At 40.9% G+C, this 25,212-nt stretch overlaps 1 protein-coding gene across 1 annotated transcript in view; it reads left to right on the forward strand.

Moving 5' to 3' along the window:
• cpne5a (copine Va) overlaps positions 1-25,212 on the forward strand; it is a 69,865-nt gene that overhangs the window by 13,143 nt on the left and 31,510 nt on the right. Inside the window, 7 exon segments of the mRNA XM_034144622.1 lie at positions 116-156; positions 969-1,015; positions 4,580-4,683; positions 5,779-5,818; positions 6,660-6,674; positions 6,802-6,878; positions 23,543-23,606. Of these exon segments, the coding sequence (XP_034000513.1) occupies positions 116-156; positions 969-1,015; positions 4,580-4,683; positions 5,779-5,818; positions 6,660-6,674; positions 6,802-6,878; positions 23,543-23,606 (388 nt within the window).

The following is a 25,212-nucleotide window of genomic DNA, read 5'->3' on the forward strand; positions in this document are numbered from 1 at the left end:
AAACCTCCACATTTGTGGAAGCCCATTATTCTTACAATTCTGAGAAATGAATTAGACATAAATGAAAACATTTGCCAGAGCCCAGTTTTAAATTGACTGTTTTCTTCTCTTCCAGAAATCTCTTGGACCGAGACACTTTCTCCAAATCCGACCCATGTAAGTTCTCAGCTTTCACAGTGCTGATTTAAGCATGGCTTTTGTCTTGCTCAGAAAATGGTTCTTCACCTTCTCTCCCTCGACAAAGCTTTACTTTCATTTTAGCTGAGCTTCACTTTGATTCAGTTTACTTTGCTATTTCAAAGTGTTCCTTCAATAACTGCATATCATTTGCACATTAATGTGACAACCTTTCCTCACTGAGAGCTACAGAAAGTACCTTAATGCATGCAAGGCCAGACTTTGAATACAAATGGGTATCTTTGGGTGAAACACATGGGGAACCGCCATAAAAGCATTTTCTTTGATGCTCCCTGCAGGATGGAGAATGGGAGAGACATGTATCATAATAAGGAGGAGGTTCGAGCCCTTTGTGTAAATAAGCCACTGGAAAATATCACATTCGCCCTGTTTTTTATTCGCAGGAAGATGAACCCTAAGATATATGAGGGGTCACGCTGTGAGCATGAGCCTCAGCTTAATTTAAACTCGTAAAATAATATGGGAATAAAGAGATTTTCCAACCGTTACTGTATTGCATATTGTTTTTTGATTGCACGACTTAAATTGAGCTCCAGACGTTTACAATGTTGTTAAAGAGCTTTGTTCTTTGCATGTGCCCATTATACCCAGAATGTGATGCAGTGCAGCATCATCAAGCTTGGCACTTCATTATGCTGTCAGGGTGAGATGGGATAATTAATGATGAATTGCAGCAAAGACGGAAAAAACAAACACCGTATGAAGAAGCGGGATGCTTGACTGAGATGGTGCAGTGACAGTGCACTCCTCTGCTCTCTCTTTCTCTTCAGTGCTGGTGTTGTACACGCAGGGCGCTGAGTGCAAACAGTGGAGAGAGGTAAGACATCGCCCCTCTGTCGACACAACTCCATCAGCATGTATCTTCTCTATCACAGGCTGCTCTCTGTTTACACCCCCCCCCCCCCACCCCCTCAAGGTAAATGCTGTGAGTGCCAATCATTTCCAATTGATTAACCCTGTGAATATCCGTGCGCTGGTCAGCCCTGTGTAAACTGTGACTGATTGGCTGATTAAGACTTTAATTAGACCGCAGAGACAGGTGACGTATAGAGAGGAAAAGCTATTGTGGCAAGACAAGTGATGCCTTTGGGATTATTTGTTCCTGTAATCCTGATGGATGGGTATACAGAAAAAAACTCCTGATTTAAGATTCCTTTCAGACTGATATTCGTTTGATCTGACGCAGCTGAACCCTTTGCTGTGAACATGAATGTTATTTTTCAAAAGCTAAAAGCCAGGCATTCAGTAATATACAGCACAATCAATACTGTGTGTACAGTACATGCTGCCTAACAGGAAGACAGATACTTTTAAGAGCTGACACTATTTGCTATTTCTTTCACTCTGGCTGAATAGGAGTGCCATGTCTATTGACTCCACAGAGGCCTTGGTGTCACACTGGTGCACATTGGTGTGACACAACAGATTCAGGAGTGGGAAAGACTTGGCTCCAGGATACAAAGGTTTCACTTGGAATCTGTGTTTTGGTGGTTCTTGGCTCTTATAAATAGAGTAAGGTCTAAAACAGATTTCAATGGCACAAGGCAGGTTAATAACATGGATTCCAACATGGATGAGAAGAGATGCCCCGTCTTACCTTTACATAGCAAAGCAACAACACACACGCACGCACGCACACACACACACACACACACACACACGCACACACACACACACACACACACACACACACACACACACACACACACACACACACACACACACACACACACAGCGATACAACATTTACAAACCTGTGTGTCGGATTTGAAACCACAAAATGCATCATAATAGAAGAATATAGCTTGTTTATAAAAACAAAAGTGCCATGGGAGTTTCTCCAAACGCAACTCCTCGCTAAGCCCCTAATCCATTTGTATCTTAATGTTTGTTATTAACTGGCCTTCTGTCATTATCAAAAAGTTCCCCCCGAGTAAAGCAAGTTCAGTATCTAAAAGGAATAGTTTGACATTTTGTGAAATACACTTTCTCTCTGAAGGGTTAGATAAGAAGATCAATATTTCTCAAACAATTGATTCTCACAAAGGTTGAAGTACCACACACACACAAACACACACTGGACTACAATCTCGATTGGGTTCACAACGTAACTTTCACACTTTAAAAGTCCTCTGGAAAATTGTTGTCCACTTTACCATTTAGTACAGATGCATTTGGAGTCACGTGGGGGTTACTTGTGCATCTTATCACGTCCTGTTTCTTTAAATGTCATTTCTACAAACCTAACTGTAGACAAAATGGCGACTAACATGAATGATTAAATTAATTACCAATTGTTACCTGAACTATCTTTTTTGCTCACAGGCTTTTAAGAGTGGCCACCAGTAAAGCAAACATTGGTGCTTGTAGCAGCAACACAGCGATATGCTTTTAATGAGGCCATAAATTAGTTTGACTAATTATCATGCAAATGTAGTCAAGCCTCCTACACTTGTCACCTCTGGCTACACTGCCCCGCCTCGAGCTTCCACACTGTGTGCAGCCTGGACGTCTCTCCCTGACAGAGATACAGAGTCAGAGCAGGACAGCTGCCTGTGTGAGCTGCAGAGTCAAGCTGTGCAGTATTGATAAAGGTGCTAAGCCCTTCTTTTGCCCCTGTCATGACATGCGCCTGTTTGTTCTCCTCAGAGTGGATGTGGTTGGTCGGAGCACCTTTCACTGTGCCACCTCCCATCTGTAATCCAATGACTCTTGTGTGGGACAAACCCCCATTGGCTTGGTGTCTTTCAAGTTCATCCATCAAGAGTAGAACATCTGGATATTTTAAATCCAGGTCCATCAATTCCTCCCCTTGACTGATTTCTGTCAGCATCCTTAGCCGAATATATAAAACCGTAGCTGCAGCCCATCATTCTGTTACCACATGACTTTAAAGTATTAATATTCAACTCCCTCATCTTTAATTACTCCGAGTGCATGACATGTTTTCCTCTTTCCACAGCTTTGACTTAACAGCTGACACAATGTAACCTCCATACATGTAAGCAAGCCTGGCCTTTCCACGCTGAGGAATTAGAAGAGACATTCATCTTTTTACCAAGATAATTGAGTGACATTGTAGCTCACCATTTATCTAAGGCAGGGTTATTGGAGTGAAGTATTGCACACTGACTGCCAATGCCCAGATATCCTTTTTTTGGGGGGGTTGACAGTTAATTGTAGTGCTTTGCAACTCTGGCTTTACAGGCCCACTTTGTACTTGCCAAGGAAGGAATAATATGTGGTCTGAGAAATGTTTTATTTCCTCCGGTGGCTGTTCTCTGCTCTGGTGCTGATTTTATCCTTCTGTTGAGTTTAGGCTAGTACCAAATTGAATATGTTATCGGCCCCCTGTTGCCACATTCAGCTCCTATCATAAAATGATGCTGCTGTTCGCCTGGTGCAGATAACTCCCTCTATGCTCCCACTTTCTGACAGGTATACATAGGAAGCGAGATTTTAGTGCTGCCACATAGAAGTTCTACTTTTATACGCTTAGACACAGTTTTATGTTTGATGGCAGGTTACACATCAGTAAATCCACTCCCTCATACTGTCATATGTTACACACATCCAGCTAGACTCTCTTGCATTAGCATAGGCGTCCATCTGTTAAAAGTATTCTTCTTCTGCAACGTTACTCTGTCGCTCCCCACATTAAATCCCACTTTGAGTTTTACCCGCACTGCATGTAATCACAAAGTTGTGAGCCTGTAATCCTGCTGCTACATCTCCTCATTAAACCTTAACACTGCTATTATGAATTCCCTGTGTCAGTCTATGGTTCCAATTCCTTTCATTTATGCAGCTCCACATACATTCTCTGACTTTTAATTATTCATTTTGGATTCAATAATGTGCGTGATGGGGGTTATGCACAACACTTTTGTTTGCCTGTTGATTTGTTTATCAGCACATAACCGCATCAGAAGGTCTTGCTCTGTATCAGTGTCGTTTTTTTTTTTTAGTACTGACTGATTCCCATTTTCTTCATAATGCCAGGGAACTGGAGATGGCATCATTTGTAACAGTTCATCATCCCCACCCCTTGTTTTTGAAGTCACTATGAGCTCGGAAGTGGCGTTGAATGTGATATGAATAAATTAGTGTAATTGGAGTTTTCCTCAGGCTTGCTCATCCCCAGCACAATGAGAAGAGGTGGAGAAGAAGAGCTGAACTGTGCGATCACTGACTTCTGTTAATCAAATCTGAGCTTATCTGAAGCTGTGAATTCACACTGTTGCAGGGGGAAGATGGGGGGGGGGGGGGTACATTAATAGAACTGTGGATGTAGTTTCTGCGTGACTGCATGATGTGCCATCTGAAAGCTTTGAGATCACTTATTCGCCTCTTTTCTCCTGCTTACCTGGTTCTGGTCTAGTTCGGGAGAACAGAAGTGATCGACAACACACTGAACCCGGACTTTATCAGGAAGTACATCCTGGACTACTTCTTTGAGGAGAAGCAAAACCTGCGATTTGACGTGTGAGTTATTCAGTTTGATCCATTCCTCTGGAGACACACACCGAGTTTCAAATGTGCAGTCCTCTTCCAAACCAGTCCCCCATTTCGTTCATTTCTTTTTTAACCATAAGCTTCACATCTTCTCCCTCAGTCACTCTCTGTCTTCCCCATCTATCTCTTAACCCCCCTCCCCCTTTCCGGTCTCTTATTTTCTCTCTTCTCTCCGTTGTCACTGCCAGCGCGGCTCTCTCCTGAGGAATTATTCATTGGTGCAGAGTCTCAGAAGTCATTTTTTGAAAGGAGATTGGTATAAGGGTGATACATATTTCAAATAAAGTGTTATCCTTAATATCTCTGCTGCTAAGCAAAGCAAATCTCTAAAAGTCCCATGAAACTCGCCGAGACCTCTTTCACCCCCTCTTTCACATACTGCTGCCTTCCCCCTCTTGAAAAATACCGGCCTGGAGAGAAGGTCAAGAAGGTGCGGTTTCATTTTGAGATCCCCCCCCCCAGAACAGAGTCAGGATCATCCTCCCTACTCAAGGAGAACAGATGTGCTTCTTTTTTTTCTTCCATCCTTCAAGCATGAAGTCCCCAGTGGACTTCAGCGACGTATCCAGGGCCGGGCTGCAGGTCTCAAAGGATTTTAGACACTTAATGAATTAATTTGGCATGCTATCATGATTCAACTCTGGAACCGAAAATGAGAGAGTGCATCCCCTCACAATTAGTGTTGCTGATTTACATATTTCTTTTGGGGTGGGAGCCTGGGCTGAATGAGGCTTAATTACTTTTACATTAAGTCTGGCAAATGCTGGAAACTTTCTGTGCATCTGTAGATAGTTTAAGTCTGATCTCCCAGGCATAGTACAGAAATCACATGAATAAACTATAGAATAACTTTCCTAATTAACTGTCATATTATTGCTTATGCTTTTTCTTCATCAGTCGGTCTCTTTTGCTCCCTTAATGACCCAGGTGTGTGATCGACAGGAGGAAAATGTCCACGCTGCAGCCAGTGTTTTTTGTATTATTAGACTTGGTAGTAAAATGTGAGGTCTCATGATGTTTCGCCCATCTGTGCCCATGTGATTTGTGGTGACTTTGTGATTTCAGGTATGACATTGATTCTAAAAGTCCAGATCTGGCAAAGCATGTAAGTGAAAACACTTGATTTCTTCTTGGAGGTTCAGAAGTAGTTTATATTTCATCCTGAAACTAGTTTGAGTTGTTTTTAGTGCTTTAATATTAAGGTTTTATGCAAACCAGTTTATGGCATCTAAAATGCTCAAATATATTTGGGAATAATGAGAGGATTATGCTTCATCTGCCAAAATATTGTTTATTTTACACTCTCCACCTGCCTTAGTTTGAAAACACATTTTATTTCTCCAGAGCTATTATAATTGGAGTTTTATTTGCATCTGGCATACCCTCAAATGAAGCATTGCACATCATTATCAAAGCCTTTCAAAACACATTTCCCTGTGCGCTCTGTAGTGTACTTTGCAATTTAGATTTTCATATTCTAAGACAGCACATTAAGGAACAATACTCATCTATCACAGTGATACGTGTATGTTAGTCATTAACGTTGAAAGCTTTGATTAATACACTCTGTCTCATTTTATACATAAACAATATATTGGTTTGCATACCACCAAATGTCACTGTAATGCTTTTATTGTTGTTATTTTGTGCTGCATGGCTCGGAAACACACTGTTCTTTGAATGAAACTCTTTGTTGCTTTCCATCTATTGTGCTGTTTCACATTCTCTTTCTTGCTTCCTCTGAGACTTTCTGACTCTCCATCGTCTACTCTTCTGTGCTGCATATCTGCTCTTTCACATATCCACTTTTGCTCTTCTTTCTTGCACCTGGTTGATGACTGTCTGGTATTTGAGTGGTGTGTCTTCTGTTCCATGATATGCTCTGTTGTGTCACTGCTGCTGCCTGGTCTCTTTCTCTTCCTCCTCCTTCTTCTTCACCCTGGAAGCCCACCGACTTTAACGTACGTGTCTGCCTCAGATGTCCTTAATTATAACCGTACAATGCTTTTGTCCTTGTTACCCCCTAACCACCTGAATGCCCCCATCCTCCGTCTCTCTCCATCCCACTGTGTTTTCCCCCCATGGCAGGACTTTCTGGGACAGGTCCACTGTACATTGGGAGAGATCGTGGGCTCACCTGCCAGCCGCCTGGAGAAACCTCTCGGGTGAGTCTTCTTTTGACTGTTTTTAATCATTTGGAAAGAGCCAGGAAGAGGATTTTCCTTTATTTCTCAAGGAGACACAATTCTACTTTAGAAAACACCAGTTTTCAGATATTACAATATAATGAAATCTCAGTGGCACATCTCAGCCCATTTAAATCTTACATGGTTCTCCTGCTGGATTTCCCACGTTGCAGCAAAGATGAGGCGATGATGGATATGTCTGCCTTCTAGAGACATCTGTATCGTACATTACACTGCGAGATTAGACCCGTGTGCTTGGATGGGAATGGGTAATTGAACACGACCGGGGGCTTCCTCAATGCAATTACTGTCATTAGGGAAGCGATCTTGCGCGGAGAGCGGATTGAAGTCAGCGTGAGACACATGGTACTATCAACGCAGCTTCTCTTAAATTGGGAAATATGATGCCCTGAAGCCATTAGCACCCATGGGCCTGTGCGTAGCTCTTTGAGTTGTGTGTATCTTTTGAGAGTGAGAGGGAGAATTTGACAAACTACAGAGCTTGTGTTCGAGTGTGTGAGTGTGAAGTACAGCCTGTAGGCCTGTCAGTGAAGTTGGAGGCGGTGCTGGTTTGTGTGAATAACAGGGCTTTGGTGTCGACCATGAACTCTGCCAAGAACTGGTGGCGGTGGATTACAGAGCTGTGTGCCCTTCAGTGCTGAATAAGCGGATGAACAGGATCAAGAGTCAGTATTCGCCAGTATGCTGTAAACTAGGCTTCACAGCCCACATCAGAGACAGGCAGAAGGCTCAGGAGCCCCAGGCAGACATGATGGACAGAAGTATTGATTCTGCAGCTTCAGCGGGGCACCTTGATCACTGCTGAGACTCAACGCTGATGCAACACCTCATTTAGCTGCAGCAGAGGGCGATGATGATGATGATATGTTTGTCGTTACAGACCGCAGCTTTCAAATTGAAGGACTGAGTCTTTATAAAAACATTCACTTGTGCTGCTATTAACTGTTCCAACAGCTATTGTGTCAGGAAATATAGCAATTGAGGAAAGGTACAGGTTTATTTAGATTGAATGAAATACAGTTTTATCAAGCCCTGCCCCATTTGAATAGCTAAATGGCACCCATGGGTAATGAAGTTTTCCTCGCCTCCTGTGATGGACGACATTTTAGAAGTTGTTTAATGGCCATGTGCTCCATTTCCTTATCATGCGTCCTGATGTGACAGTGCCTCTCTGGACCGGAGCTTTAAGGAAAAGCTCCCGCAGGGACTGAGGAAATCTGTTAGCCATGCTTAAACAAGCCCTCCCACGGCACACCGCGTCCAATGACCTGCTTAAGAAGCACATCAGCAGCCTTTCCCTATTTTCCACACTTCATCTCTCATTTATTCTCCCTCCATCCATCCTCCAGATTCTTTTTTTATAGCCTGACCCCCTTTTTCCTCATTGTGCTTTTACATTTGGTTTTGTTCCCCCAAACCTCTATCTCTTGTTCTGCCTTCAGTTTGCTCCTTCCTCTTAGCAGCATACACTCAGAGATGTGTACTATACTTGTGAGGACATTTGACTGACTTAGCTTACTGTAATGTTGATGCTATTTTAACATCTACACACCTCCCAACACCCTTACCCAAAATGTATCTCAGTCATGATCTTGCCAATTTCTAACTATCTATGCAGGTTTTTTTGACCAAACCTTTGTGTCCAGAGGGTGGTCGTCTACACATATCCACAATGTGTTCCCACTATGTAAGGGCTTCGCAAAAAGCATTGCCTGGGGCAAAGTTAAGCTACTAAATCTAACAACTCACTAGCCCAATCTGGCAAGTGATAGATAAGAATGAAAAATGTTGTTATTTCCAGAGCTGATAATGGAAGTAGCTGAGAAGTCAGCAATCTCCTTCTCATATCTGTTTTGAATTTTAGATGTGCAATACCGATCAGGCACCTGGTATATAATATAATACAAATTTGCTTTTCAAGTTCATGTGGGAAGATATGCTGATGAGCTTTTTCGCAGGTGTCGACATTTCTGTGACAAAGAATGTTTTGCAGATACACTCAGTGCGGTATGTTACATATTACATTATTTGTATTAAAAAATAAGCAGTACTCTAAGCAGCTTTGAATGATATCAAAATGAATAAGCCAATGCAAATTAGTTATGGATGAATGTTTGTGTAAGAAAATTAGGTTCAGCCAAATATTTATTTCCTGTAACTCCCTGTTTAGTCTTACCTTAACATTAACGATAAGCACAACATTTTTCCCATGACTTGACCAAGTCTAATGTAGCTATTACTTTTACAAGGCTCAAAAACTGTACATCCTAAAATAAATCATTACACTGCGTTGTATGTATGCAAAAATATTCATCATGCTGTGGGATTCCTTGTATCTGCATTTAGATTCATATATAACACGCGCACACACGCCCACACACACACACACACGCACGGGACACACATAATGTTCTGCCATTTGCTTCAAACTAATTTCCTCAGACTTATTTGTCTTGGGGAAAATAACAGGTCAGATGAGATGTATGGCGCCCCCCCCCCCATACATTTATTAAGATAGAAATGTATGCCAGAGGGAGGAATGTAAGCATGAAGCACCAAAGTGATACAGATGCTTTCTGTTTATAATCTGGTTTTAATGAGAAACATGTATCAAAGTTATTGCTAGCTGACGAAATGCAAAGCTAAATGATTGACTGATGCAGGTGAATGTCCTCTTTTACAGAAAAACATAGCGGCTCTCTTGGCTGTGATTATGTGAATGGCCTGTGGGAGGGAACCATACTATGGTTGTGTAGGTAATGCGGTAATAGAGTTCATTATACAAATGGCAGTAACCTTTCTTCATATTTTTTTTTTATTGAGTCAGGCACAATGAGTTACATTTATACGGTCTATATTTTTCCTTTCCCCCCCTCCCGGTCCTAGCTAGTAAAGTAAATAAATAAATAAATACATATATAGGTACAAATATAGTAATGTAAAAGATAATTAAAAAACAATTAATAGATAAGGAAATAAAGAATAATAACAATAATACATGTACCCATATACTCACATATGTATACCCACATATACACATACACATATATATATATATGTACATACCTACACCCATACCCATACATTTACATACACATATACATACACATACATACACATACACATACATATACATACACATACACATACATACATACATGCATATAAAAAACTAAAACATATACATTCATAGTCCCCCCTTTCTTCCTAACTTAGTGTCTTAAGTTCAGCTACAGAGCCCCAGACAGATTCAAACATTTCCGAAGAGCCCCTCAGGTTATAATATAATGTTCTCCAAGTTCAGGTATAACATTAGATCTTTAAGCCATAGAGATGCTTTAGGTGCTATTGAGGATTTCCATTCTAGGAGTATTCTTCTACGTGCTAAAATAGATTCAAAGGCTATACTGTCCTTCGTTTTCCTCCTCATCACTCGGTGGTCAGGTAGTACTCCAAAAATGGCAGTTTCTGCACATGGTGTCAATACCACGTCCAAGGCCTCAGCGAGGTGTTTGAAAATGCTTGTCCAGTATCCTTGTAGGCGAGGACAAGAGTATGAGTCATGTTTGCTGGGGACGTGTGGCATCTGTTACAGGTATCCGTGACATTAGGGTATATTTTGGAGAGTTTAGAGTTGGTGTAATAGATACGGTGGACAACTTTAAGTTGTATAAGATTGAGCCTGGCACAGGATGTACTATTGTTCACTCTCGCTAATGCGCCATCCCAGACATCATCATCTATTGCTTGGACTAGTTCATCTTCCCAATCTTGTTTGATTTTACCAAGAGATGTTTCTGTGAGACGGGAGATGGAATTGTAAATTCTTGAAACCAGACCTTTTTCGGTTGTTAGAGTGTCCAGAATTGAGTCAATTATTGAATCCGGAGGGATATTGGGAAATGAAGGGTTATTTAGTTTAACCCAGTTACGGACCTGGAAGTAGCGAAATAGATGAGAGTCTGGGAGGCTAAATTTGTCAGAGAGTTGGCTAAAGCTACCGAAAACGTTGTTGATGTAAAGGTCCCTTACTCTGATAAGGCCTAATCTCTGCCACATAGAGAAGGCCCCATCAGTGTGAGGGGGGAGAAAGAGATGGTTGTTGCGAATGGAACAATGAATAGAGGATCCATGAAGTCCATGAGCACTTCTAAATTGGGACCATATTCTTAGGGTGGAAACAACTATCGGGTTATTCGAATATTGAGTCGGCCGGCTGGGTAATGTTGATGTAAGCAAAGCCAAAAGTGAGGTATTAGGACAGGATTTGGCTTCAAGATCACACCAACTCAATGTTGGTTCCTTAATCCATACAATTATTATGTGGATATTGGCTGCCCAGTAGTGTCTTATGTTTGGAAGCACCAATCCTCCTGTAGATCTGTGCCTTTGTAAAAGCTCTTTCCTAATTCTAGGAGTCTTCCCTTGCCATAAAAAAGAGGAGATTAGTGTGTCTATTTTACAAATAAGTGATTTATGTAGGAAGACTGGCAGACATTGAAAGAGGTACAGGAAGGGTGGGAGCACGTTCATTTTGATACAGTTTACCCTCCCAGCGATAGTTCAATGTAAATTATTCCACCTTTCCAAATCAGATTTGAGCTTGTCAATTAGTGGTGGGACGTTATCTTTGTAAAGGTCTGAGAGTTTTCCACATATATTCACACCTAAGTACTTAAAATGACTCCTGGACATCTTGAAGGTGATGAGTCTATCGGGGATCTGGAGGGCCAGGTCATTTACAGGGAAGCACTCACTCTTGGAAAAGTTTAATTTGTACCCTGAAAAGGTTCCGAATCGAGTTAACAGATCAATTATCTGAGGAATGGTAGATATAGGGTTAGAAATGAACAATAGTAAGTCGTCAGCGTATAACGAGAGTATGTGTTCTGAACCATATCTGATCATTCCTTGTTTAAAGCTGGCAGATTTAAGCGCAATTGATAAGGGTTCGATCGCCATGGCGAATGGTAACGAGCTAAAAGGGCAACCCTGGCGAGTTCCTCTACCTAGTGTAAAATATTGAGAAGTCATCCCGTTAGTACTCACTGAAGCCTTGGGTGAAGAGTATAACAATGATATTCAGGACACACATTTGGATCCGAGGCTGAACCTCTTAAGGACCTCAAATAGAAAGCCCCACTCCACCCTGTCGAACGCTTTCTCTGCATCCAATTAGACCACCACCTCTGGTGTCTCATCGGATGCAGGAGAGAGGCAGTAACCTTTCTGTTGGTTTTGTAAATTATACCACACACTCGAGTTTATAAATGCCCACAATATTAGCATGTTCAACCCATTAGCATACTGTAACCGTGCCCTCCCGATGTATGCTTCAAGCAGGAAATGAACCATATGCAAAACCGCAGTGACTCTCGTGGGAGGGTTGGCTGGGAAGAAAGGGATTCATAGCAATATAGAAAACAACATTAAAAAGATCAAATCAAAGGGCAACTGAGATCATGATAGGCTATTACAATGTATTGTCAATGATCAATCTGTCTACATACAATTATTTGGAAAAAGCAATATTCAGGGAGCAGTCTCCTTTTTTCAACTGCAAAGATAGGAGAAATAATAATGAATTCTATTGAAAGTAGTCAAATTATCAAGAAGTTATTGCCATATGTTCAAGAGAAAGTATCTCTGTTGGCAAGCTTGTAACATGTTCTCTCTAAATGTTGCGTATTTTCCAGCTCTCTGAGCCATTGCCTGAACACAGGAATGTCCTCTTACAACATTGTTTAATAAGGTGTTTAGCCAAGTGAGAATTAGCTTGCCCACAATACTTTTGAACAGACTCTTTCATCCCAAACCATCTTTAAGAGTAATAATCTCTTCTTACAGTTGTCTCTACAACAATCTGGCAAATGAGTAGGAATTTCAGGAAAATATTTACTCAAATGAAAGTTGTGTTAGGTAACTTCTAGTGCACTTAATTTGGCGTTTAGCTCAGGTTAGAGGTCAGCCACTGTCTGTAGGATCTATAAAAACCATATAAGAGCTCTCTCGTTTGGTTGTCCCGATACACAAAGTCTACACAAGAGATTAATTACAAACGGCTTCGTTCAGAGGAAGATATTTTGAAGTAAAATTCCTGCTCTTCTATATTCTACCCCGGATGTGGAAGTACCCTGGAAGTTTGATGTAATATTGACTTTATAATGCTAGACTGTGTGACAGAAGCCTTCACCCTAAACTGTTCAAATGTGTCTTTATAGCTCCTCAGAGCCTGCACCAAAGCGGGATTCAAAACTTCAAAGTCAAAGGCCAAGCAGAGATTAGATTTAAATGATCCCAGGGGTAGAACTGAAAAATGAGACGAGATGAAAGTGCACATACACTGATAAATATTCTCTTTAAATTGTACTTGTTGATAAGGAAATCATTTGATTAAAACATGCCAGGTTTGATTAAAGCTGAACCAGGTTTGATCAAAATCGCAACACGCTTGATATCTTAAATCTTATTTTATCACAGATTTCCACCAGTGTGATAATTTACGTACAGCCTAATATGTGCAGTGGTCAACAAACGGTCGATTTCACACTGCAGACCGAGGCCTCGGGGAATACCAAGTTAAAACAATGAACTCTGACAGTTTGGTGATTGGTCTCTGATTGACACATTGACAAACGTTAAATGACAACTGCTCACACCAGTGCAGATGATGAATGCTAAACAGTGAACAGATGAAGGATAAAGATGTTTACTAAACTAAGCTTGGTTCTGCTTTCACTGGATAATTGACTGACTGCACTTTCTACCAAAACAGGTCAAAATATAAAACTATATAAATATCTGAACTTCAGTAAAGCCTTGATTTATTTACTTAAATTCCCTCAAGCTCTCGTTCTCTTGTTCCCACTGAGGACCAGACCTAATTTCATCACTCTATCTGCACTCGTATATCTCCAAGCATCGTTTTTGCTCCCTTTAATTTAATTTTAGACTAAGTATTGAATACAGCAACAGCAGTACAATGTAATGCAATAACCACAACAGTAAAAACAATAAATACTAAATCTGTGAATCCTATATTGTTTCATATTTGCTGTCACTGAGTCTGAGGTGTTGATTCAACTTTATGATTATTCTTTCAGTATCGGTGTTTGGGGTTTTGTTTAATTGCATTTTACAAGTTGAGGTTGCACCTGTGTTACATAGCATGCAGAAGTCAGCTGCACTGTACTGTTCTCATCGAGGCTCTGTAGCGGTATCACTCTTTTCTCTTCTGCCCCTAGTTTCTGCAGCTCACAGTACATCTGTGGATAAACAAAAGAAGTATGATTTGTGCTGTAACTAATCTGACTCCATTGTGCTAAAAAGCATAACTTTGCCTTTAGGGCTGTTATTTAAAATTGGAAGAATATCATCACTGACTCTGCAAAGTCCTGATTGAGGATATAAGAGAAAACTGTAGCTATCAAGTTTTTTATTGGCTCCCCTGCTCCCCTTTGCTAATTTTGCTACACCTTTCTGATGGTGCACGGCACATACTGCATGCAGTTTGCAAATTATAAAAGTGTCACAATAACCATTGGAAGTCTTTTACATTTCTTAAACTAAGTCCCCTGATGTCACTCAGAGGTACCAAAGCCAACCTAATTTATTTAGACTGTAATTTTTGCCAGCTTCAAAACTAACTGTAAAAATCTGCTACAGACTTTTTAGCTGCTTATTTAATGACTTTGATTGTATTCACAGCAGTCAGTTTGTATTTTCAAAAAATGTATTTGTTGCATTTGGTTTAAAGATGTGTGGACCTACCGACATACATGCAAACATAAAGCTGTTTGTATAAATGTTTTCAAATCCAATAAAGAGCAGAACAGTGGCACTAATGTTTCAAGAAAAGTTGATAGCATCCGGAAATAAACCTGACAGATCTCTTTTTTAACAAATTACTGCTTCGGGGGCTCACTTGCGGGGTTGTTTTTGATTTAGGAAACACTTAACATAGAGAGACCAGTATTTAAACTCTTAAAAGGCTGAGTAACACTCTTACTGCAGTCCCATTGGACAGTCTCTGCTTGGGGCACGGTTTCGCAAGCGGTCAGACCTGTTAGTACTTGGTAGAAGACAGTTTAGATTTACATACCCTATTCCAAAATACAACACCACAAAACAATCATAATTACAAATCTGAATGTATACAAAGAGGTCAGACACATCTAAATGTCATGCTCACAAGATGTAAAACGACTGTGCCCAGTAGCAGGGTTGTGTGACTCACCAGAAGTTTACTCTGAAGCAGAAGGCATCACTTGTCTCATCTCCACTTCAGAGACTCTTAGTGCTTTTAAAGTTGATGGTTAGTGTAGTTTCCTGACTGACTCCGGGCTACACAGCTGCAATCCCTCCGAGATGAGGAGGGAGGGAAAAAAGCTGCAGATTGAAATAATGAGTTGGAGTGAGAGAAGTTCATTTTTGGTGAAACTAAAAATGCTTAATCTAAGTGCTCTTGATACTGTGTGGAGAAAGTTTTCTTTGCCTGTTTAACCCCCGTGTGTTTTTGTATTACTTAACTGGGAGGTGTTGTGTTTTAGACGGTTTACAGTAACATCATCTTGTGCCGCGGGACATCACACACAATTAGAGCATTCTGCTGCCTCGCTAAGGGCCAATTTGGGCTCCAAGGCTGAACACTAACAAGGATCATTTTCTAATAATGTGTATTCCTGCTTAGGTGAGGAAACCTCAATGGGGCTGATTCTACAAGAACCATTTTGTCTGGAGAAACAGGGATTTATTAGGTGCCATTTTGGCTCCATAAGAGGCAAAAATGTCCTTCAAAGAGGCACAGTTCTTGTAGAATTTCTTTTTCTCCCATAGACTTCAGTTAAATTGCTCTGTTTATTAATCTTCCATGACTTCTGCATAGCAAAACACTTTAAAATCTCCAATTATTCTTTCTTCTTCCTTGAAAATAAGTGAATGTAATGATATTAAAAGTCTTGTCTTAATAAACCTTAGTGGATAATAAGTCAATAGATGTCTGTGCTCACAGTAGTAATGGAGGCCTCAAGCTTAAGGGCAGCGGATGTTTTTACTCTGCGGAAAGATTAGCTGGTTTTAATACACTTATGATCAGAGCGGGTTCATTTCTGTCATGGCCACAGGCTGTGATCTGATGGAAAGGTGAAAAGCACCCAGAGAGCCTCTGAACGAGCGCTCTGCTGCCCCACTCTAACACTCCCATGTTGTTAATCTATTCAGCAGCCAAAACCGATCAGTCTGCCAGCAGATTGCAATCTAAAGTAAGCAGTAACCACCACAGAGGAGGTCAGGGTGTCCCGGTGTAACATGGTATGAATTCCAATATTGGCCGCCCAGCACCAGAGGGGGGGTGAAAGTGGCGTTGCCTTGTGACACAGAGGGGATACGGGAGACGAGAATCACACCATGATATAATGTCAAGCATGTTGAAAAGCTCAAAATAGGATAAAATGTGACCGCAAACATATGTGTAAAACTGTATTAACAAAAATAATTGGCCATCTCTTATTGCCTCTGAGAGAGAGAGGGTTGTTCTATTCTTGCCAGGGGGAAATTGGATTGGGCTCGTTACATGTACGTCCTCTGGAGAAGGATTTTCTTGTTGGCAGGAGAGATCAGAAGGGAAGGAAGTGAAGTCTCTGTCATGACTTTCAATAGTTATTCGATTCAGCCGGAGAGAGAAAGTTTCTTTGTGATTGACAACTCCTCCTAATCCTCTCTTTCTCTGTCAAAACAAGCAATTGTTCGCTTGCAGGTGGTTGATGAATGCCTCATTTGTTCAGAATCACAATAAATCAAACATTATTACAGTGATTAGGGCCCATGGCAACATTTATATCATCAAAACTCATTACATCCATACTACAATGCATTTGAAATGTAATTGTATTTCATATTTAGTGTTTATAATTACATAAGAGTATTTCCTTGGATAACAGGATTTACCATGGAGGACGTGATCATGGTAATTATGCATCAATGGTAGATTTATCCATTGTAACAAAGGGAAAGAAAGGATGACAGTTTTGTGACAATGTGGTTTCATCTTTGGTAAAAAAAAAGTGTTCTTTCCTGGGTTGTTTTGTATATCCCTCTGACATTTTCGGCACCGCATTTCTTTGCCCTATTTACTTGCTTTGTGCTTATTTTAACAGAGCTTCAAAGAGCTTAGCACAGGCTGCCTGTAGCTACCTGATCTAAACACAAACATCAGCTCCTCCTGAAAGCAGCTCTCTTCCCCCTTTCTCAAAACCACAGTTTGGTATTCTGGTGTCCTTTTCTAAATTAGCTCACTTTATATCATCTTTTTTTAAATCCTTGTGAGGTGAGGGATTATGGATGCTTATCAGTGTATGCAGATCAAGGGGATTAGGGGTATAATCCCATTTGAACCCACATAGAGTTTTGGCAACCTTGTTTAATTCTGTTCAACTATGACTTGCCCACTGCCCCGAACGTTTACAGTGGCACAAAGCCAGATTATCATTCTACCTTTCATCTCTGTTGGTTTCTGAGTCAAGCCAGTTAGATTTGTCCATTTGCCCTTATCATCTTGTTCACCAAAGGGATTCAACCATGGCAATTTCACAAAGAAATCCTCCTTACTTTCGTGCAGTGAAGATGATCATATTTCCTGTCTTGATGCACTTCACTATCCCAAATAATATGTTTTTATTTGGCTTTTTCCCAGGTGTGAAATTGCAAAGTTAAAATGTTCACAGCATGGTAACGCTGCAGTCATTTTGTCTGGTGGTGAAATACGTAGACACACCCTGCCACAGCTGCAGTGTGAACAAAAATAATTTTCTTCTTCTTGGGCTCTCACTCATTTTGTTGGGCGGATAACCCTCCCCCACTCTCATATGCGTGACACGTTGCAGCGTTGTTAAATATCAAGACCATTTATCATCCTAATGACCTAATGTGAACGGCATCAACAATTGCTTCCCTCTCCCTCTCCGGACTTTAATCTCACCAACCTCCATCCACCCCACCTCCGCACTGATAGGTAATGGAGAATACAGGCATTGTGAATCACCATCTCACGACAGCAACTGCCTCTAGATGGGAAATTATAGTGGTCGTACATTAAGCCTGAATTTCCATAATAAAAGATGCCATGCACAATGATCTTTGATGCTTGTTCTTTAGATAAATATATGACTCGAATGTGTTTCCATTGAAAGAGATATTCTCATTGGTATTCTGCAGAACAGCAGAAATGGAAACTTTGGCCCTGTAATTGTAGTGTTGCTAAAAAATGCTGCTTGATCTCTTTCCATTCAGTTGATCAAGCAGGGGCTCTGTCAAAGCTCTGCTCTGTTTCAGTGTGAGCTGAGAGCATGACGGCACTTCCACCTTTAATATCTCTCTGTGTAAAGAAAGCCACTCTGCTACATGGACCTGTTTCATGTCTGTCTGTCCTTGTTTGTTTTCCTTATTTGAGATTTGTTTGATCCTCTGGTTTTTCTGTTGAGTATGAGGGACATGAAGAGATATCCCCTCTGACATGAGGATAATCTGACTGTTAATATTAAGCCCACTATGACAGGCAACACTATCACACATCACAGGCTGTCATTGGATTGGTCAGACCCATCTGGAACCCTTTGTGTTGAGTGCCAAGGGAGCCTGTCAGCGACTAGTTTAATTCAGGAGAGTTGTGAATGGCCCTGAGAATCATAGCTCCTTAGCAGTTTGTTAGTGCAGTCACCACTCACCTGCATTGCTCGGGTGCTGGAAGCTTTAATGCCTTTATGATGTCACATTAATCATTCACTGGAAGCACAGAAGCCATGGAGGATAAAACGCTCTCATCAGTCTTCGCTGAGCAAGACCACCTTATCAAAACTCCTTTCACCTGTCTGCACTTCACTCGCTAAATTTAGTTTTCTTTATTGCTCCTGCACAATGATCTGTTCTTTACTAGTGCTCCTCCTGACTGTTAAGAAGACAGTATGTTATATGGTAGCATAGATACTTACATTTATTTTCTTCTGATAAACTTATGTTACTGGGCTTAGTCATTTCTTCCCAAACTATCTGACTCAGGCCTGTGAGGAGATAAGAGTGTCCTTCAGCCTTGAACTCATGTTATAAAATATGTATTTGTAACCAATCATAAATGTAGTGTTTGAAATTCAAATGGTCCTTTGTTTGACTTTGTGGATGAGCACTATCAAAGGCACTGAAGGTTACTGGCAGAGGAATTTAAGTACGTTTTTGATTGTTAAAAACTAAATAAAACGTTTCAGAACCTTGTAGACGTTATCAAACAGAGACCCTCAATCTCTTTTACGGTGTGAAAGTGTTAGAGGAATTGTTCTCTAAATGATTTACTTTTCAGTGTGGCCAAGCATGCTTTCTAGAGCAGTGGTTCTCAACTGGTGGGTCGCGGACCCGTTTCAAGTGGGTCGCAGATGTGTGAGTGAAGAAAAAAATATATAATCTTTTTTTTTTTTTACTTTTTCTCACGCTGTGCATGCAGTAAGCGTTGGACTGGAAGTAACGGAGACCATAAATGGGTCTGAAAACTTCTGTCACGTAGTGATCACCTCAATAAAGCATCTTAGCTGATGTTTTTTCGAGTCTTCTGGCCAATCAGAATCAAGATTGTTGCCGGAAGTCCCCACGGAGAATAACTTCGCGGTAAAACTATTCTTTATACATCCATGGGTACAACTTCAGATACAAATGAACACGTAATGAAATATGACCCCCGGTTTGATGATTGACAGGTCACAGAACAATGGGGGCTATCTACCCTTACCCACAATTTAAAGTAATTCACACAGACTATCTCCTCTTTGCTCTTCTCTCTGTGTGGAGCAGTAAGTTCAGCTGTCAGAACAAAGTGAAAAACAAACAATGGCATAACATATTATTAATATGTCGGGTAGTAATAGATTCTGGTACACTTTTCTTTTCAGAGTGTACCAGAATGCTTAGTTTATATGTTAGTATTTAGAATCTCCCCAGACCGGTCGCAATCTATTGACTAAGGAAAAAGTGGGTCCCGAGGCCTGACCAGTTGAGAACCACTGTTCTAGAGTATTCCTTTGCTTGAAATATCATGCAATATAACTATCTGGCTTTGATATTTCTTGTGTTCAAGAGGATTTATTTTCTCTGACAGTAGGAGTAGAGGAAGATTCAGATGGTCATTAAAACATAAGCAATTTAAAGAGTGGTTAAACAAGCTCTCTGTAACCTCCGTTACTTTGAAAACTCAAGTGGACTTCTATAAGAGCGACCCTCTGAAAGCCAAGCGAACAAATTAACAATGTTGCAGACTTAAGTTGTGCTTATTACTGACCATGCATTATAAACTGTTGAATGAATATGATCTCATCATTGATGGGTGTTTGTGAAGTTTGTCTGCAGACGAGGGTCCTTTTGTAAATCTTTCTCCCTCTTCTGACCTACCCCCTTGTTTGGTAAGTGGTGCTTCATTAAAGCAGCAGTGAATACCGGTGACTGTTATATAGATAAGCACCAAGTGATGTTGGCCTTATGTTAACTTATTGATCTTAATCTATAATAATTAATGCCCTTGAAAAATTATAATAATACAACTTGAATTTGATAACCTTGTATGCATCCTTAATTACATACACAGTCACACATACTTATGACGGAGTTACGATGTTAAATCATAATGACAAATCATGTAGCTGTGCTGGTTGATAAGGATACCATATAAACATCCATATGTAAAAAAAGTGAAGCAAGATACAGAAAATAGAGAGAAAAATTACATTTTATTTTCCGCATTATATTGTTTGTAGCTGTATATGCCTCATGATGTCACTTGAAACACGCACTGAATGCCGTCACGTTGTTCTGTTGACATGGTTAGCTGGGATTTGACCGATTGTTAAACATAAAAAAACACCATAGGTTGTTGTAAATCGAATATTCAAAAGGTTTGAGCAGCAGAAAAATCAGTGGAAACATGTTTGAAAGTAATTCACATAAACAGCTGATTAAAGCCTGTCAGTCCCTCACAGCAGTCAGAGTGAAGGCCTGGTTCACTCACAGATAGCACAGCAAGAAGGGCTGCTGCAGCATATTTCACTTAATTTCATCATCAAAGCGTTTTCCCAGTGAGGGACCATCAGTGAATGAGAGCTGAGTGAATGAGGCCTCTCGATGCAGGACGCTTCGTATCACCAGTCGTCACATTTCACTACAGAAGCTCTTAGAACTATCGTCAGTCCGGACAGTAAAGAGGAACTCTTGTGCCAAAGAGAAACGGCAGGAACTGAATTTATCCACTCAGTGTTGTCTTGTTCTTCAAGTTAACTAGTCATTGTCAGAGGAAATGCCGCACTCAATAATGCATGCCTAATTTAAAAGAGCATTGCCCTTTTGGTACCTGCTCTCATCTCAGCTGCAGAGATTAGAGCAGAGTGGGGCATCTTAACGTGTCTGGAGCTGATATTTTACCAATCAGTGGATCTCATTTCACATCTTGAAAGGAGTATCGGTCATTCGGTCATTATCGTGACCCGAGTGAGATAACTTGACCTGTGCAGTGTGCAGGGTTTACTGGCCTCAGGGAGGAGGGCTTTACTGGCTCTTTGAAGCGTCCTCAAACTGCACAGCAGCGATTTAGAGTGAAACATCAATAATTCAAGGACAGTTAATTCACCTTGAGATTGGTCTCCATGGAGCCTGGTGGTAGAGCCTGAGAAATGAAGTGTGCCGGCCCCTTCAGAGTGGGATGGCTTCATTTGACATTTTGCTTCATTAAAGATGGGGTAGGTAATTTTGGAGAAACCAGCTCGAGATCGCTAGAATTTGAAAATACACAGCTGGAGAAAATCTGCCACTTCCTTACAGAGCCCCTCCTCCAACACACACGAACGCGCACATGACCAATGAGGGCACGAGATAAGTGTGTGCACAGATGGAAGGCTGACAGGCAGGTAGGCCATCCAGTTATTTTAGCCGGGCCAGCTAAAATGATTGGTCGTGCTTTTTACAGTACTACTGCTTCCACAGATGACATTTTTTTATGGATTTTTTGTCAAAGCACTTAAGATATTCATTGCTATCGGGATGTTAAGAGCATTCCATGGAATATAACAAAAAGTGTATCTCGAGACGGTTTCTTAAACTTACCTACCCCACCTTTAAATGCTGAGACTATGAAAGTTCTCCTGCACGCACTGCTGCTTGTAAAGCATTTCCGGTCTGTAGGTTTATATTAAGGTATTGATCTAATTTGATCATAAGGGTTGCCTTGGAGCGTAAAACCGCGTATAATATGGGCCTGGGAAACCTGGGAAAGGTTAATGGAAGGACCCTATATCTCTTAAAAACACAACAAACCCCTCCTCCACCAGCAGATAAGCAAAAGGAAAATACGCTTTATCTCTTAATCGGTCCCCTGGCATACCCGGTACTGTATTTTCAGCAATTTTCTGTCTTTGTAAATAATGCAAGCCTTTGCTGCAGTATAGGCTGCCTCCCATTTTGTGGTATGAAATCCAGTATTACTGCCAGTCAGATCAGCTGTCACAGCTTGATGAGGATCTTCAGCATGTCTGACCTTCTAATGAAGGCTCTCCAGCTAAGACCACAGCAGGACCCCCGTGTAATTTCCTTTTTGTATCTGGTAAGATGATACTGTAGGAGTGTCAGCAGCTGGAGTGGATAGTGCTGTCTTGCTTTGTGTTGTGTGGAACGGTTCCCGCCTTCTTTCCCACAGCTTCAGTGGATGCAGAGAGTTGCCAGAGATTGGATATAAAGAAATCTCATTTTGTTCCGCTTAAAGAAATCTGGAGCCACTCTGTCTCAATTTCTGATAGCAGCCATTGGGTTGGCAAGCTACTGAAGAGGTGAAGCGTGGAAAAACAGACACGCAGGGAACCTCTCTTGTGCTGCGATGTCTTGATCATCTGCTGGAGCGGGAATCAGCGGTAAACAACTGCAGGCCTGCGGAGGTTTGAAGTGAATTCAGGCAAACAGGGATCAGAGGAGCCTTGTGTCCCAGCAGTTTTATTTCACATTGTACTAAAAACAAACTTAAGAGCCACTGTTTTTCACCTGTTTTTATTCAGTTGCTGTGGTGAAGCAAAACAATGTGCTCATTAGAGACGTCAAACTGTCACTTAATGTCACAATTTGCGATGCGCTATAATGCTTTAAAGTTATGTTATGATTCACAGATATTATAGGTTTTCACAATGACCAAAATAATTTACAAATACATAACTAAAACCCTTTAAAATGTTTGAGATAGGAGAATTCAAATGTATGTTTTTCATAGCCCATTCTTTTTCATGCAGTGAAATATTAGAGTCCCCATTTTCCAAGTTCAGTATGTAACATATACAGCTAATGTTAAAATGTCCTCTGAGCTGACATTACAAGTACTGTATTCAATATAAACCAATGAAGATTTTTTTTTTTTTTAAAAGATTAACAGACTAGCCAAAAATGGTTAATGCTGCTATATTTTCTTCCATCAGTGAGTTATTCAGATCGTAGTTGTGTGCCGTTAACTATATTCCATGACTTGTGGGTATTACTAAATTCGACCCACAGTGCCTCTCGACAAAACGATCGAGAGGCTGTGCTTTGTTGTTTTGAATGATCTCTATTTGTTTTCACAGTGGCATACCTGGGAAGAAATGTGGGACCATTATCTTGTCTGCGGAGGAGCTGGGAAACTGCAGAGTAAGTCTGAACAGTTTTTAACACATGTACTGTCTATTAGCTTACATTGTAGGTTGCATAATACATGTTTTGCATCTTTCACTGATCTAGTTTGAAGTGGGCCCTTTAAAAACGATACATTAAAGTGCAATCGCACAGATTCACTGGAGCTGTTTATGGCGACACACTGTCGGGAAATGGTGCATGTTGTGTAAGTCACACAATGCATATAGCAGTGTTCACATACCTGCTGAGGTGGAGTGGCTTGTTTAATAGCCTTGACTTCATTTAGATATATGTGTGTTGCATAACTGCCTCATTGAACCAGCAGGATACACCATGTCACTATGCAAAAGCGTTTGTCATTGGAAATTGTGTACATAGTGAAAATACTGTGAATTTCAATAGCTATTTAATGATCTTGCCTCTACCCCAATCACTTCTCCTCCGATGTGTGGCGTGTTAATCCATGAATCTGCCCTAATAAACTGTGTTCACTAATGCCCATTGGCTTTCTCTCTACACTGCTAAATGAAGATAGTAAATAATCGCATTACACTGCTGCCAGTGCAGCAAAGTAGAAAGACTTATTGGCCGGAACAACTGGCCTCCCTGGGAGGCTATAAAGCAAGTCATTGAGCTGCAACTGCTGTATGAATACTTTATGATATAATAACGCATGTAAGCATCTAACGTTTAAAGCTTTATAACTTCCAGTCCTACATGTTGAGCAAAAAACATTTGGTTCCATGAACAAACAAAAAGCAGTCCCCAATTTGAGTTTGAAAAACAAGCCACTTTATAGCACATTCAGTATTTTCCCAACACTAATACAAACTGCCAAGATAGCCCTTACTGTTCTGGTTCTGGCTGAATTTAAGCAAGCACATTCATTGAAGGGCTGCTATCAGGTGCAGTGGATCTGCAGTGATAGAAGTTAGCATAATCACTGAGAAGCACCACTTGAAGAAGCAGTTTTCTAATATAAATGCAAATGATCATTACTGGTACAAATGACAATTTCCTTTTTTCCAGACTCAATTAGAGAGGCAAAGACTTGACATTTCACACCAGACCTGCCTTGTTTACTCAAACTTTGAGCATAAATGGAAATAACTCACGTTTGAGTCTGGGACAGGAAACTGAGAGAAAACACATATTATAGTTGAATAATCTGAAGGCCCTGCTGTCGGTACAAGTCCCACACCTGTGAATTCTAGCATTTAAAGAGTCCTACTATCCATCTGGATGGTGTTTATTCTATAATCCACCTGTGACCAATAAATGGCAGCAGCTGAGTTGCTGCATCGCCTCAGGTAAACACTACAACTCTTGTTTGGGGAAACCAGCGGAGTGGGAACGACTGGGGAAGTTCTGCAGGGAGAGGCTCTCCCATTGGTGGGGGTTTTGCCAGGTATCATAAAACAGAGTAACAGCCTCTGCTTGGATCAAAGGCTTCTTCTTGGCTGTGGTAACTTCAGGACATGCTGAGCAGCGGCTGGCTCTCTCTCAGATCATCCTCACAGTCCAGCAGCGGCTCTGGCTAATTTAAATCTGAGTAAACCAGACGGCACTTCACATAGGAGAGGTTCTTTCTGTATCCAATACTGCATCACAACCATCCATT

Source organism: Trematomus bernacchii, unplaced genomic scaffold, assembly GCF_902827165.1.
Source record: "Trematomus bernacchii unplaced genomic scaffold, fTreBer1.1, whole genome shotgun sequence".
Lineage (NCBI taxonomy): Eukaryota > Metazoa > Chordata > Actinopteri > Perciformes > Nototheniidae > Trematomus > Trematomus bernacchii.